Genomic DNA, 14,383 nt, shown 5'->3' with positions numbered 1-14,383 from the left:
TACCTTCCTTTGTGTTCAGCAGAACCAAGAAATTTATACAGGTTTGGAACAACTTGAGGGTGAATAAATGATGACAGAATTTTCATTTTTGGGTAGACTATCCCTTTAGACTGTCCTGTACTGTATGTCCCCTTTAACAACCATTACAACAGCATTACACAGCATGGAAATGTCTGCCGCCCAAGTGTCTGGAGTTTTGTGCTTTGGTAGGACTCACTGAGGCGTCGCTGTGAGGTGTTCACTTACCGCTTGGATTAAACGCCATGCAGGATATCGGCTTATCATGTGCTGGAAAATGTGCAATCACTCCATCTCCATCAGAATCCTCGCTAACCAGAACCTAAAACGTAAAAACACACAGTACGATTATAGTAACTTGACGGAGCCGCACAAATAAAGGCTGACTTCTTGTTTACCTCATGTCTCGGTGTTTAAGACACAAAAAGCTGGTCATTGGCATTACTACGGCCTGGGCAATCTGATCTTCACAGTTACACACGATGTAATCACAGTAACGCAAATAGGTTTTGGCGTTTTGTTTAAACAACGTCTGCTCCAAGTCGTGTTCCACTGTATTGACCAAAAAAATGGGACGAAACGTTTTCCATTTTAAACATTTTTTATGATCGTCATCCATTCCACCTCCAGTATGCCGTTCAGCCCTAAACATGTTGCCACTTGCGAGTGCTTGACAATTATCCTTGCGTCTACTTTAATCTACCACGGAAGATTTCCGCGTTAAATTGCACATGGTCTGCAAAATACATTGATTTTGGTATTCTACAGTACCAGTCAGTTTTTACATTTCCAATTTGCTCAATGTGCATGTTATGCCAAACTCCATAAAGCAACAGCTCAGCATCAGACAGGATGAGAAAGAAAGGAGTTAAACATACGCACACACCACGAGGAAACTTTATCGTGTCTTTCCACAATTTGACTTCCAGAGGTTAAAAGCTAAAAGTGTCTAAATGTGAATATGTAAATCTACCCTTTATGTATCACTACCATGTATTTGTTAAAGGAGTAGTTCACAGTAGTTCACCCCCATTGACTTTCCATAGTAGGAAAAAAAATGACTATGGAAAGTGAATGGGGGCGGATTTTGAAGTGAACTACTCCTTTAAAACTTTATTCTACATTGTATCATTTTTACACAAAGAAAGAAAAACCAGATAAAGAGAGAAAGGAAGAAAGAGGAGAGCGTTGCTCCACAAGGGGCTATTCTCTGGTCAGTTTCTCTCTGTTAGATGTGCTCATGAAAGAGATTATAACTAAGCCCAGACATGAGACAGCCGGAGAGAAGAGTGATAAATCTAGCGGAGTGTTGCATTAAGGAGCAAGGCAGCTTTTTAATAGGATCCAGTCCAAACAGAAAACAGCCTCGCTCTGAAACCCAGACACTTATTTCAGACTGCAAAAAATGCATCCGTGACACAAACCAGATCGCTTTTATGGGGGGCAAAAACAGACAATGTTGTTCTGTAGGGGAATATACTATCGCTTTGGTAAAGTATTCGTGCGTGGATAGCTCCAAAGCGCAAATACATTTTTAGCGAGAAACAAATAGCTGTGTAAGGTGGATGATGATGAGGGGTAGGGGCGTGTCGTCCCCTGACAATGTGAGAGGCGGGAGATGGGAAATTAAATAAAACACCGGAGACCGTTGCTGGAGTCACGGGAAAATAGCATTGACAGTCAATTCGATGAAGTTATTTTGTGTAAGGGCTACAAATAAGACCGAGTCTGCTTTGGGAAGAGCGGAGCTTCCTGAGAGGTTTGCTCTGGTGCGACAAGCTGTTGGAGATGGGAGGTATAAATGCAGGAAACTCTGGGCATTTTAAAATAAAATAGAGCAGCAGAGGCACACCTCTGAATGTGTGTATCATGTGAGTCAGCTCACGGTAGACCCATTGGGGAATAGAGGGTTTAAGCATCAAACTTTAATAGCCCACAAAATGGGAGGATCTATTTACATGGGTCAGCGTCAACACTGGAAAAAAGGATAGCGAAACCTGTTGCAACTTAACCTCTCTCAAAGTAAAAATCCTTGAACGGGAGAACTACAAATAATAAAGCTGGCCTTTAAACATAATGCTCTATTAAAGCGATCATATGCCTAAAAAAGGTTTTCAGCTCGGCCCTAACAGCAGATCTAAAAAAAAACCTCCTGGTTTTACACATATTCAGGCCTTGACAAACCAGGCAGTGCTCTTCCAATGACCTCCCTGTAATCTCATGCTAAAAGGCTACAGTTGTGCCAGCCAACAGGGAAACAGCCACAGGAAGTGTCTAAATCACGGGATCAGGAGACTGTGGCCTGGCACGGAGTCTGTGAGCAAATGGTGGAGCATGTGCTCTTATGACAAGGTGATGACAAAACCCTCTGGGCTATGAGAAGCTCTAATACTGAATGAGTTATAAATGGGATTAATGGATTATTCATCTCGGAGGAAAACGGGAATGAATCTGGACTCTTCGGGATGAAGGTCAAACGTGAGAAGCGTGTAATGTAAACAGAGCAAGAGTGTTCTGCCATAGGTTTTGTATTCGATCATTCACACTAATGTTATCTGTAGCCCTGATCTGAAGTGGATTATGATGTATAATGAGTGTTTCATACCTGTCCTTCTCCCACAGTGTGCATGTCTATGATGGTGATCACACCAGGTTGGTGAGGACTACGACGGGTGCCGCTGTGGGTCGTGCCCTCCTCCTCAGGCACCCCAGATGGCAGAGTACCAGCGAGCTGAGTCACGACCTTGCCCACCATGGTCAGGCCGGTCTTCAATGTCTGACGGAAAGCAAGAGAAATAAATGAGAGAAATTCACAACAAAAAAGCTTTCATTTTAATTATTTTTGAATGTTAGAATTAGATTTTTGGTGAATCTAACATTGCATTTACACAACATGAGAATGTGTGATATATTCAACTTAAATAATGGTTGTTTTAATATAAATAAAAAAATTCCAACAGAATAGGTTTTACTATTGTATTACAGTAATGAAAATTAAAATTTTCACATTTCAGCAATGGGCAGAAAAGTGCTTCACGGTCAAAAAACATCACAATACAAAGAACTTAAATAGGTTTAAAATAAAATGATTTATATTAGTTTTGTCAAATCAATTAATTGCTATTCATCGATTCCAAAATAAATGCTTGTGTTCATATATGTGTGTGTGGCGTGTATATTTATATATAAATGCACAGACGTGCATGAATATACAACAACAATTTAAAAATATATAAATTATTTAAATAAATAAATGTATATATATTTGATACAAATTTCCTAAATATATGCATGTTTGTTTGTGTATTTATATATAAATATAAATATACAAGACACACAAACATTTATTATATAAACACAAACATTTATTTTGGAATGGATTAATCACGATTAATAGATTTGACAGCCGTAATTTATATTTATAAAACACAGACACACATTAATTAATACAACATTTGTGCATTTTCTCTTTGTTTTGGATTTTGTTCTTAGTTTATTTATTTTTTAGTTAAACATTTATGTGTATATATTGTATATAACATTAACAGCAAATGTTGTGTTTATGGGAAAAAGTTCAATAAGCAAGTAAAATAAAAAAATTGGGGCCAACCAAAATGAACCAATCCCAAGTGTTATTGCAACACTCCAATCAATACCGCACACAAAGGTTCCCACATCCAGAGATTTTGTTGAGGAGTTACAAGAAAAACATGTTTGTTTTTGATGTCACATGAGGCAATGTCAACAAACAGGTGTGCGAAAGACACGCATCCTAACATAAAATTTTGAGTGTCTGTGTCCATGTTTACTCAGCGATATGAACTGTGATGAGAAGCCCGAGACTTAGCACATGAGGAGTCTGGAATCAGACTCGGTCGGTACAGTGTCTGCCACCAACCACCCGCCCCCTCCCCGCGCCGCGCCTCCCCTGATCAATGGGGACTGTTTGGATTAGCACTAAAAACTCTAACTGCAGTGATTAGAAAACACATTAGTGTTGATCAATTAGGAGGCAAACGCTTCTCTTAATAATTGATGGGGCAAGGCAATTTACACACAGTCAGTTAGTGGGCTTGTCAGAGCATTCTCCAAAGGGTCCAACAAACACAGGCGCCACGAGGTATTGATGCTGCCGCTCGGCCTGAATGCCTGATTAAGCTCTCCGGGGCCTTGGCAGACAGACGCGCGTACACACACTCCTAAACGCATACAAACACTTACCCGCACACACTCCGCTCACTCCATTAAGTGAGAACCCGAGGAGGCCCCGCTTAAGCTGTGCTATCCACTTACCTCAAACATGGTTCACAACTGCACAGGTTTGAAAACAGAGCCCCGGGGCGCCTAAGCAGACTAGCGGCCGACCCTGCGACATCTCTTTTTTCGGTCGCATCCCGCTCATTTACACAATCGGTGCCTTGCAAGAATTCAATTTTCCAAAAGCCTCCCTCCCCCTTTTTCGTGATTGGGTTACAGGATTGATGGGAGATGCCCCCCCTCCGGCCCCCAGACGGCCGCACTCAGAGCCACTCAGCACAGGGACCGTGTGTCAGAGCAGAGGAGATGGTTATAAATCACAGTCCCGTCTGCAGACGGCCTGTCTACGTATCAAGGCTTTTTTAACCTTGTTTTGCTCCCCGCTAACCTTTGCTGTGCTCCTTTTGATGTATACCGCCATTAAGGCTAATGGCACTTCTCTCACGTAAGCCGTTAGCGCTTGTTAGCCGGTGATCAGGCCGGCAGCCAGGGAATACAGATGTGGGCCTAATAAATCAATTAAGCAAGCGGGAGAGGAGACTGGAACCATATGAAAGGTTAAGCACTGAGGTTCTGGCACCACTAAATGAACTCTAGTGGGTCTTAGAATCCCTACCCTGAGACCTCTCTGGTACTCTGACGCTAAAACGGGTAGCACGGTTCGGATTATGAGCTTCATTTAGGACCAACGGGAAAGAAAGCATGACGGAATGTACACAAACAAATGCGCAAAATGCAATTACAGAAGCTAACATGAGATCCAAAATCGTGCATCTTAACAGAGGGACGGTGTATGGTCGGTCTGTGTTCTTGCCAAGTAAGGTTCTTTAAAACATGCTTTCTATATATTCATGTGAAAAGTCAACTTGCAAAATTTATGGATTACTAGACCAATAATTGGTAGAACAAAAACAAACATTCTTTTTAAAAATGGTATTCAGTGCTTTACAAATGCACGAACAAGATGCAAAAATGAATGGATCATTTCATCGCCATGTTGAACGATTTTTACACTCTGTGGGGATGCTACGCCAGTGCCTTTCTTGGACCAACATGCCAACCGCACACATTTATAAATGTCAGATCTTACCGAAAAATGTCTGGCTTTAATCTTTATAAAACAAAAGTAATAATGTTCATATGAATGTGAGGTCTGTCAGCAAGATATGCGTGAAATCGTTTGTGCAAAAATCATGCCGCAAGTGGGGACAAAGCATGTGTAGGACAAAGTGAGTACAAAAGACTGTGTGTTACAAAAGGGTCCCAAAAAGCAGTTGAAAACTTGATTCATGCAAAAATCTATTAATTTTATTGCATATAACAAAATATCTGAAAGTTTGTAAAATAAGCAGTATCTTCAAACAAATGATGATCAATCGAGATCATTTAACACTTTTTTTGCTGAGCTACATAATATTTAGTCAGGGCCAAAGAATAACACTTGCCAAACAAAAATATTGTCAAATACTTTATAAAATAAGCAGTCAAAAACTGACCAAAAATATTATCATCTAAAATAATGCTAATTTATTATAGATATTATCTATTATGCTAGGTAACAACTGTGCTTCGTGTATATGTGAGGGACCCAATCCAATTTCTGATCTCATCACCCTTCTTATCAGTCTTCACTGCTATATCAAAAAGTGTTAAAGTAATTAAGAAAATAAAAAATAAAATAATAATAATTAGTCACATAAATAATAAAAATAAATAGTTAAATAAAAAAAATAAATAAATAGTTAAACAAATAAATAAAAATAAACCGTTAAACAAATAAATGAAATAAAAAAATGGTTAAACAAATGAAATAAATTCAAATAAATTGTTAAACAAATAATACAAATAAAACAGTTAAACAAATAAATTAAAATAAATATTTAAACAAATAATAAAATAAATATTTAAACAAATAATAAAAATAAAGTGTTATACAAAAATACAAATCTGTAAAATAAAATAAATATTTAATCTGTGAAGTTCATATTGAACCCTGCTTTTGGTGCCCTAATTGAGAAACAACAGGTGTAGTCAAGCTTAAAAAATATGAAGCATCCCAAGCCGTGGTGTTTTTTTTATATTTTATAACTGCAACCTTTATTAATAATGATTTCTGAATAAAAATCCTGCTTATGAAGTGTGTGGTTGTGAGGTGACTGTAACCAGTTTTGCGGAGTGTGTCTATGGAGTGATACTCACTTTAGCAGCACTGATGACAGTGGCAGTGTAGGACTGGGCATTATCTCCACAGGCCCCACCACGGGACTGATGACACCGGATCAGCTACACACACACAAACAGAGACAGAACAGAATCACATTATCATCCAGAACCTTTCAACTCCCCAGCACTCATTAACCCACAGAGGACTGTCACAGGCCGCGCCAGGACGTCTGCAGGCGGGCACGGTGAGTAAGAGGATGCCATTAGGACTACAAACAGTCCTTCAAGCCCATTCTACGACGCACGCTCTCTAGGGTCTCCGTCCCAGACCTATTCAACACTTCGCTTGCCATTGGCCAGAAACTCATTACCCTGACCCAGATGCACAACATCCCATATGTCCATTATTAGGCAACAACTGGGCTCTCAGAGGCAGACAGACCGCACCCATTACCATGAACGATGGCGAATTAAAAATGTACTTAATAATAATATGTCACATTACATTGTTATTCCCTGTCCATTTAACGTAGAATGACGATCTGTGCGATATGTAATGAAAATCATTTGGGTCGCTCGAGTCGAGTCGTCCGCATCTGGTGTCGTTTAAAAAACTGGGTGTTTGTGCTACCTTGTTCTCTGCGTACGCCAACCACCGGCCTCCCAAGGCTATAGGGTTGAGGTTCGGCCCGGGACAGGGATAGCAGCCTACAAAACAAAAGAGAACAGACAGTAAGTGGAGGTAAACTAAATAACAGGTCACAAGTAATCCATCACATCTGCATCCTCCCTAGGAAAGTATGGATGCTCTTCTACAGTCTAGCGTTTTAGTGCTTGGGGTTAACAATAACACCAGAGGCTAAGCAGGGGATATGGCATTTTGTGACACAGGATGGCTCCTCGGCTTATTACCTACCAGACATACAGACCCATGAGAGCAATACACCCATAAAATCAGTACAGAATGAGAACACTATAATGATGCAGTCATTTCACTTGTAAGACCCATTTACACAGAATAAATAGGTAAATAAATAATAAAAAATAAATGTAAAGACATAATACGCTTATTAAGTAAGCACAGAAACATCACTCTTTCTCTGTCCTCACAGGCGCACACACATGGAAAGGTTACGCAAGTGCAGATCACAGTGTGAAGCGCGCTGACAGCAATTTATAGCGCGGAGTGAATATAAAATATACGCAGACGGTAATTTAGGGTGTACAGTCAGGATCTGAAACTGAGGGTGAATGGGGCTTGAGGTAAGCCACAAACGCAGCAATGCAAAAGCCTTTTGTGTCTTTCCAAGCTGAGGGAGCCAATGCAGTGAGATAACGTATGTTTAACACATCCTGTGTGTAGGGCCGGGGGATTTTCACCATTGTTCTGCGACCTCACATTTATTTCCAGCTAGAAAGAGAAGACCTCACTCAACGCTACCCTCGAAACCCTCAAGAAACATGAAAGTGATGAGAAACAACAAACAGGCCAGCAGAACGCGCGCTTTGCACAATGCCTCCGTGGAGACCAACTTCCCAGTTTGTATTTTTCAATGCCTGTTCTCTGTCACTTGAAAAAATAGGTCTAGTCCTTGTCTTTTAATGTCGAGGAAGCTTTAGAGAAGCGATTAATGATGTAAAGGGTTATTGACTGCGCCCGTTTCCTGTGGCGCAGACGTTGACGGGGAAGTCGGATAGACAATGAGAGCCATTAAAACAACACTAATGGCAATTTACAACAGACGATTGCTTAAGTGGGCAGCACGGGCCTGGTTTCGCATGGTGACAAGGCTTGTTTGTTTTTCTGAATCTCTCAGAAACCGTGAAGAATGATTGTGTACAGGAGAACTGGGAAAACGGGGGTCCTGCTGATAGACGTGCCCCGCGTCCGAATCTGAGTGCAGCGTTTATGTCAAGCAGGATATACAAATACTCAACAATTATGATGAAAACTCATTTGTTTTCACTATTGCTTTGAGGTCATGGGTCAAAGTACATACATTAAGTACACTACAATAGGAAATTGGAGGAGAGGAAGTGATTTTTTTTTCATGTGTAACATAACGCATTTGTTTGTTATCGTTTGCACAGCGTGATGGCACATCGACACAGAGCGTTCCTGGTAATGTGTTGATTTGACACATTGTTAAACACAGGCTGTCTGTATAAACAAGCAAGCCTGTGGAGTTGCGGATGAGCTTTGATATGGAATAGCCCTGTGAAGTGGCACGGCGTTGGTGTGACAGCACGTATCGAGATATGATGGGGTTTCTTTGGGGTTCTGCAGTTTTAATGAAACCAGTGTGTGAAGGGGATTAATCAAGACTGGGTTTCCTGTTTTGCGAAGCTGCAGATCAAAGAGGTAAAGTTCGTCGGAGACTAAAGAAGGTCAAGAAGGGTCAAGTTCAGCAGACACATCTATAACGTGAAGTACTTACTGGTGACAAAGAACTTTTTCATGAAGGTGCAGCTGTCAAAGGCAGCGATCTTTTCTTGAAGACTAACGACAAGGATCCTGCGGCCACGGAGAGATGGAGATCGAGTTAATGGAAACATATTAAAAATGAAAAAGCATTGATGTTTATACAGCAAAGAGCACAGAAATCAAATAACAATATGGAAATTATGAGACACACCTTTTGTTGCAATGTATGTCATAGATGGGAGTTTTAAACTGTATCGACTTCACCATCTCTCCAGTCCTCAGAGAATAAAGGTCCACACAGCAATAAGGAGGACTTGTCCTGCAAAACACATTAAAAACAGGGATTTGTATTTTGTGACTAAACAACCATATTAAATGTGAATGTGTAACACAAAATCAAGGACGCCAGTTGGAGCTGTGACTTAGCACACATGCTCGAAACACAATGAGCCACGGTGCTCATTTAGGATACGTGGGTTTAAATCCGATCCATAGCTAGCGTTTTCCAAGTGGTGCATTGAATCCCTCATCAGTACGATGGAGAGATACTTGTGCAGCATTATAAAGGAATATGGGAGCTAAGTGAAAGTGGTGCCGGTGAGAGATGCCCCGATATTAATCTTCATTAGGTGTTCCTCAAGCATCTTAACCATCTTAACCATCTTAACCTAAAGCTTATTGTAAGATGCTGTGCTGGGCACTTTCCGCTGGAGATCACTCTTGTGGATTTTTCTATATGTCCAACATCATTGTCCAACCCAATCGAACTGGATCACAACACCACAAGTCCGATATCTAGTGGGCGCCGTGGCTTACTGTGCATACTCAAGACACATGCTATACGCTGTTGCGGAGGTGTACTAACAAGTACACAGGGAAGATGTTATGGGTCTAACTACAGAGTAAGTTACAACTGAACAGACAGGGTTATTGACACCGGCTCGGAGCTGATCGAGCACTCCGCGTAAATGAAGATGATCGATAGCCCGTTCCTTATTGACAAAACAATTGGCTTTGGAAGCAACCACTAATGATTTCGCTGTGTCTGACGCTTAATTCGACCGACTGTCTGCCGCTTCACAAGAAGTGAATATTATCATGCATCATGGATTAGCATTTGGCAAAAACACGTGCAACATTATAGTGCTGTTACAGTACTCAATGCGCTACTAATGCAGTACAGCTCTGGTAAAAGCAAGGTTTCACTATTGTCTTGACTGGTGACAAAAAGGGTCATTATAAAATAAGATGGTTCTGGTCCTGTATTCTGATTGGTCAATAAAGCCACATTGCTAAAATATGATTCTATATGATAGAAAGCACCTTGCACACAGCTTTCAACTGTGCAGGGATGTAGGTCAGATACAGGGAAAAGAACTTAAAAAGACAACAATTAACTTTAGTGTACAAAGTCATAATGCATTTAACGTGATTTCATTATTACAATGTTTACATTCTTTTTTTCAAGTGATAGTTCACCCAAAAATGAAAATGATCAAATGATCAAACTTGTATGACTATCTTTCTTCCGCAGAACACAAAAGACGATATTTTGAAGAAAGTGGATTACTGTACAGCGCTGGCACCCATTCACTTCTATTGTATGGACACAAAACTAATGCAAGTGAATGGGTGCCGGTTAACAGCATTCTTCAAAATATCTTCTTTTGTGTTCTGCGGACGAAAGTAAATGATGATGAATGAATGAATGATGTGATAATGAGTGAATGATGAGATAATCACTTTAATGCGACTATTACGCAGCAACATTTACATAAAAGTAATAACAACACACTCCATGTGAATATACAACATTCTAGAACTTACTGCTTAAAAATCAAATTTGTCAATTTCAGAAATCCTTTTTTCATCCTTAATTCAAATGCATGCAAGCACCGAATAAAACATCTTGAGGAGTGTGTTGAGGAAACTACTTTTCCCCTCAAACATTCACATATCAGTTTTTACAAACAAGCCAAGACATCAAACCACAAATTGTAGGACATGGAAGTATTTAAACCATAAACGAAAAAAGCTGCGGCGGGTCAAACCCTTCAATGCTTCAGCGTTTTGATTCCGAGTGATGAAGAGCCAGAAACGGTTTTAATTTGTCATTACTTTCACAGACAGTGAGTGATCTCGGAGCGAAACCGTGACGATTTCCAATCCAGCCTCTACTTTGAGTTTGTGCCCAGACAGCTGCCATATGAGCCACTTCTCCTCTGTACTGCGGCTTGAGGTCAGGATGGACAGATTGCACATAATGTTTTTAAGGCTGCATGATAATGTCTTGGAGCAGAAGGCCTGCTGTGTGTGGTGGACGTCCCGTCTTCACACAGCAGCGCATGTCAAAGGCCTGGGGTCAAGCCTGCAGCTGCAGCTCAGTGTCTGAGATCCGTCGGTGATTGATGGAGTCTTCCCACAAGTCCTGCCATTTGGCGGCTCATGCTGCAAAGCACCAGAGGTAGGGCTGCGTGGCAAAACTGACCTGTGGTTGGTCTGAGATCGCTTCATTCTGCTCAGAACCGAGCATCTTCCTGTGGGATATTGAGTGTTCAGGTTTAGACAGGGCTAGATTAGAGCGTGTGTAAATGTCACAATCCAGTAAAACGCAGCGGCCACCGCAGACTTGAATACGTGAATACATCTGCAACAACCCTGTCTCAAAAACAAACACGCAACACTGGACGGTCTACTGAAGTGTTACTAAAAACAAACAGAGACAGACAGTGTATTTGAATCCTCTACAGTAAAAGTACAGCAAAAATCTGTAAAAGCTATTAGTCTGCATTTGTATTTGCAGACGTTGACCTTTCACAGCCATGCATCCTTAATGTCACGGTGAGAGAGACACGACTATCTACAAAAGAGATTATCAGCCCAGCTAAAAACCCCTCTGGATTCAAACGCGGAGATTAATAGGGGCATTTAACTTCTCAAACTTGTCTCAGAGCCACTATTCATTGATTTCAATATAATCTGGGTCAGATCAATCCAATTTAAAGCGTTTTAGAGCCAATGTGACACAAATGATATGCTCCCGGATTGATTCATGGGACAATGATAGCCTTGAAAAAAGAATCATCAAATTGGCTACTTCAATTGTTTGGCTTTTTGCATTGTAACTAATGGCCCGCTTCTAATGGACGCTGCGCACGTTCGACATAATAGAATTTCCTCTCGCTGAAAATCGAGAGTTCGATTTGAAAGCGTCAGTAAATTTCAATTATCGTTATAAAATCATATCAGAGTTTCGGCGCGGCACACTTTTAGGTGATATTGAGCACAGATATCAGGACCTCTCCGGTGACTTTTCGATGTGCCATTTCTTCTCTGTCACTTTATTTCTGACCATTTCGTTAGGAAAGGGCAAGTTAATATTTCTATATTAAGTTTAATTAAGATAAGGTCAAATAAAGTTCTTGCATAATTTTCAAAAAAAAAAAAAAAGTTATTTCTTGCTAAAAAACTGACCATTTTAAAGTCACATCTACAGAAAGAAAGATATTTTTATTTATTTTTATTCGTCTCAGTAAAAGTAACTTCACATAATGAACCTTACTGACCTTTGCTCACAGGTTCATGTTTGCTAAATTCAACACCCTTCATTTAGAGTGACAACCTCGCAGTGCTTCAAACACGAATATCCACAATCTCAATTACCCGTTTAACAGCTGGGTAAAATCTCACAAAATTTCCAAGAGGTGCACCTGCAAAATCCATCTCCCCTCGGCATGGCAAGCCAATAAAAAAATCTTTTTCTGCACTCTGCCTCCCTCATCTGACACTGAGACCAGATTGGAAAGTCACTCTCAAGTGAAAGATTAACAGTTCTACGGTTTAGGTTTTATTTAATTATCACTGTAAACATGTGTTGCTACAATTACACGCATTACATCATTATGTCACAGGCTGGCCAACTCATCACTTTTATAATCTCGTAAACTTTTTGATGTCTATATTTTAGCATGGCTCTGAAGCCCATAAGACAACCATTTGGCGCTTTTCACATCATGACGTTTAAATCATTTCACTAACCTGAACGGAAACTGTCAAGAGGAAGCACCAATAAAATAGGAAATCTGGAAATGAAGAGTAGTGTCAGCACATAAATCCATTTACAAGGCGACGTCATCACGTTTCGGCTGCAGTGACTTTACAAGCTTCCCGAATACGAACAGACAATTACATGCTAAAACAAATACAGCCTTAAACCAAAAAGCCAGCTGTCCTTCTGCGAAAAACTACCACAAAACATAATGAGCTTAATTCACTAACTAAACTCTATAAATGTGTCATAAATTAAACAGGAATAAATATATATTTGAAGCGGATTAAAGTTTTTAACGCAAAATAAAATTTCAATGAACCCACCCGATGTGACACGGCATTAGATAAGGCAAAACTCTTTCATTTACCCTTCTAGGCTTTCTGTTATCATTTGAGAAACATGGAGAACAGATGCTATAAGTGTGAGATACTTCTTTTCAAAAGGTGTTTGAGAAAAATGAAAAAACAGACAAATCGCAGCTATGATCTCTGGACAAAGCGGAGTCCCTCGAGCCAGCCTCGTATTGATTTATAACAGCTATTTCCAAGTACGGCAATGTAAAAACACAGATGAAAACAATTACTCTATTTTTGTAGGCAACAAGTGAGGTGGGTGGTAACTGAGACATTGTCGAGAAGAAAAAAAATCTGTCACAATTTTGCGCCCTCTCTCCCTCTCTCTGCCCCCGTCTTTCTCAAGCCGAGCTTCAACACACAACAAACGCTGGCCACATCACAGGCTTCTTGGGGCCTGAGGGGGCCCTTTGATTCCAGCACGCCGTGGGCATTAGCGGGAAAGTAATTAGGGTAAAAAGTTCAACCGCAGCTCCATGTCTGCAGCGCTGCCAGAAATACATTTCCTCCCCTTTCACTGGGCTCTCCGCAGATTCACATGCATATTGGAAACACATTGAAATGAAGAGCCTGTTGCAGGGGCCCTGGTGCTGGTGTACTGGTGTTTACAGCGTTTAATTACTAAAGGATGAAACAGACGCTGTTTGACTGTGCAGGTCTGAGTAACAGACAGGTCTGAAAGCAGCTTCTCTCAAATTTCCTGATGGATCATAGATGTCTGTGGGTAAACAGGATTTCGTTTTGACAAGATGCTAACCAAAGCTTTTTCTCTGTATTTACTGAAAAGGTCAAATGCATAGAAAGGTTGACATTAAGAGAATAAAAGCTTATCTACATTTATTTAGTTAGGTAGTCGATGCGAAACATGCCTGAGGACTTTTTGTAATAGACATCAAATGTTAAAGGGATAGGACACCATTGAATACTATAGTAGGAAAAATGGTTGGGTGAACTGTTCCTTTAAAGCTTAAAGGGGTGATTTAACGCTGTTTCATGCATTCGGACTTCTTTACAATGTTAAACGTGCTGGCTCATGCGCAACATGGTCAACTTGTCAAAAAACGACTCTTTTCTTAGTCCCTTATTGGACAATTCTCCCGGAAATGAAACGGCAGG

The 14,383-nt window shown here is 40.4% G+C and overlaps 1 protein-coding gene across 3 annotated transcripts in view; it reads right to left on the bottom strand.

Annotated features, from left to right (window-relative positions):
• Nucleotides 1–14,383, bottom strand: part of bcas3 (BCAS3 microtubule associated cell migration factor) — a 205,445-nt gene that overhangs the window by 172,115 nt on the left and 18,947 nt on the right. For all 3 annotated transcript variants that reach the window (XM_057350698.1, XM_057350699.1, XM_057350700.1), the window contains exons 8-13: nt 9,075–9,182; nt 8,877–8,953; nt 7,070–7,146; nt 6,475–6,558; nt 2,624–2,794; nt 247–340 (exon numbers count right to left, since the gene is read on the bottom strand). In XM_057350698.1, coding sequence (XP_057206681.1) covers nt 247–340; nt 2,624–2,794; nt 6,475–6,558; nt 7,070–7,146; nt 8,877–8,953; nt 9,075–9,182 — 611 coding nt within the window. The remainder of the gene's footprint in view (nt 1–246; nt 341–2,623; nt 2,795–6,474; nt 6,559–7,069; nt 7,147–8,876; nt 8,954–9,074; nt 9,183–14,383) is intronic.

This window comes from Triplophysa rosa, linkage group LG14 (assembly GCF_024868665.1).
Source record: "Triplophysa rosa linkage group LG14, Trosa_1v2, whole genome shotgun sequence".
NCBI lineage: Eukaryota > Metazoa > Chordata > Actinopteri > Cypriniformes > Nemacheilidae > Triplophysa > Triplophysa rosa.
This window is presented reverse-complemented; position numbering and strand designations above follow the sequence as displayed.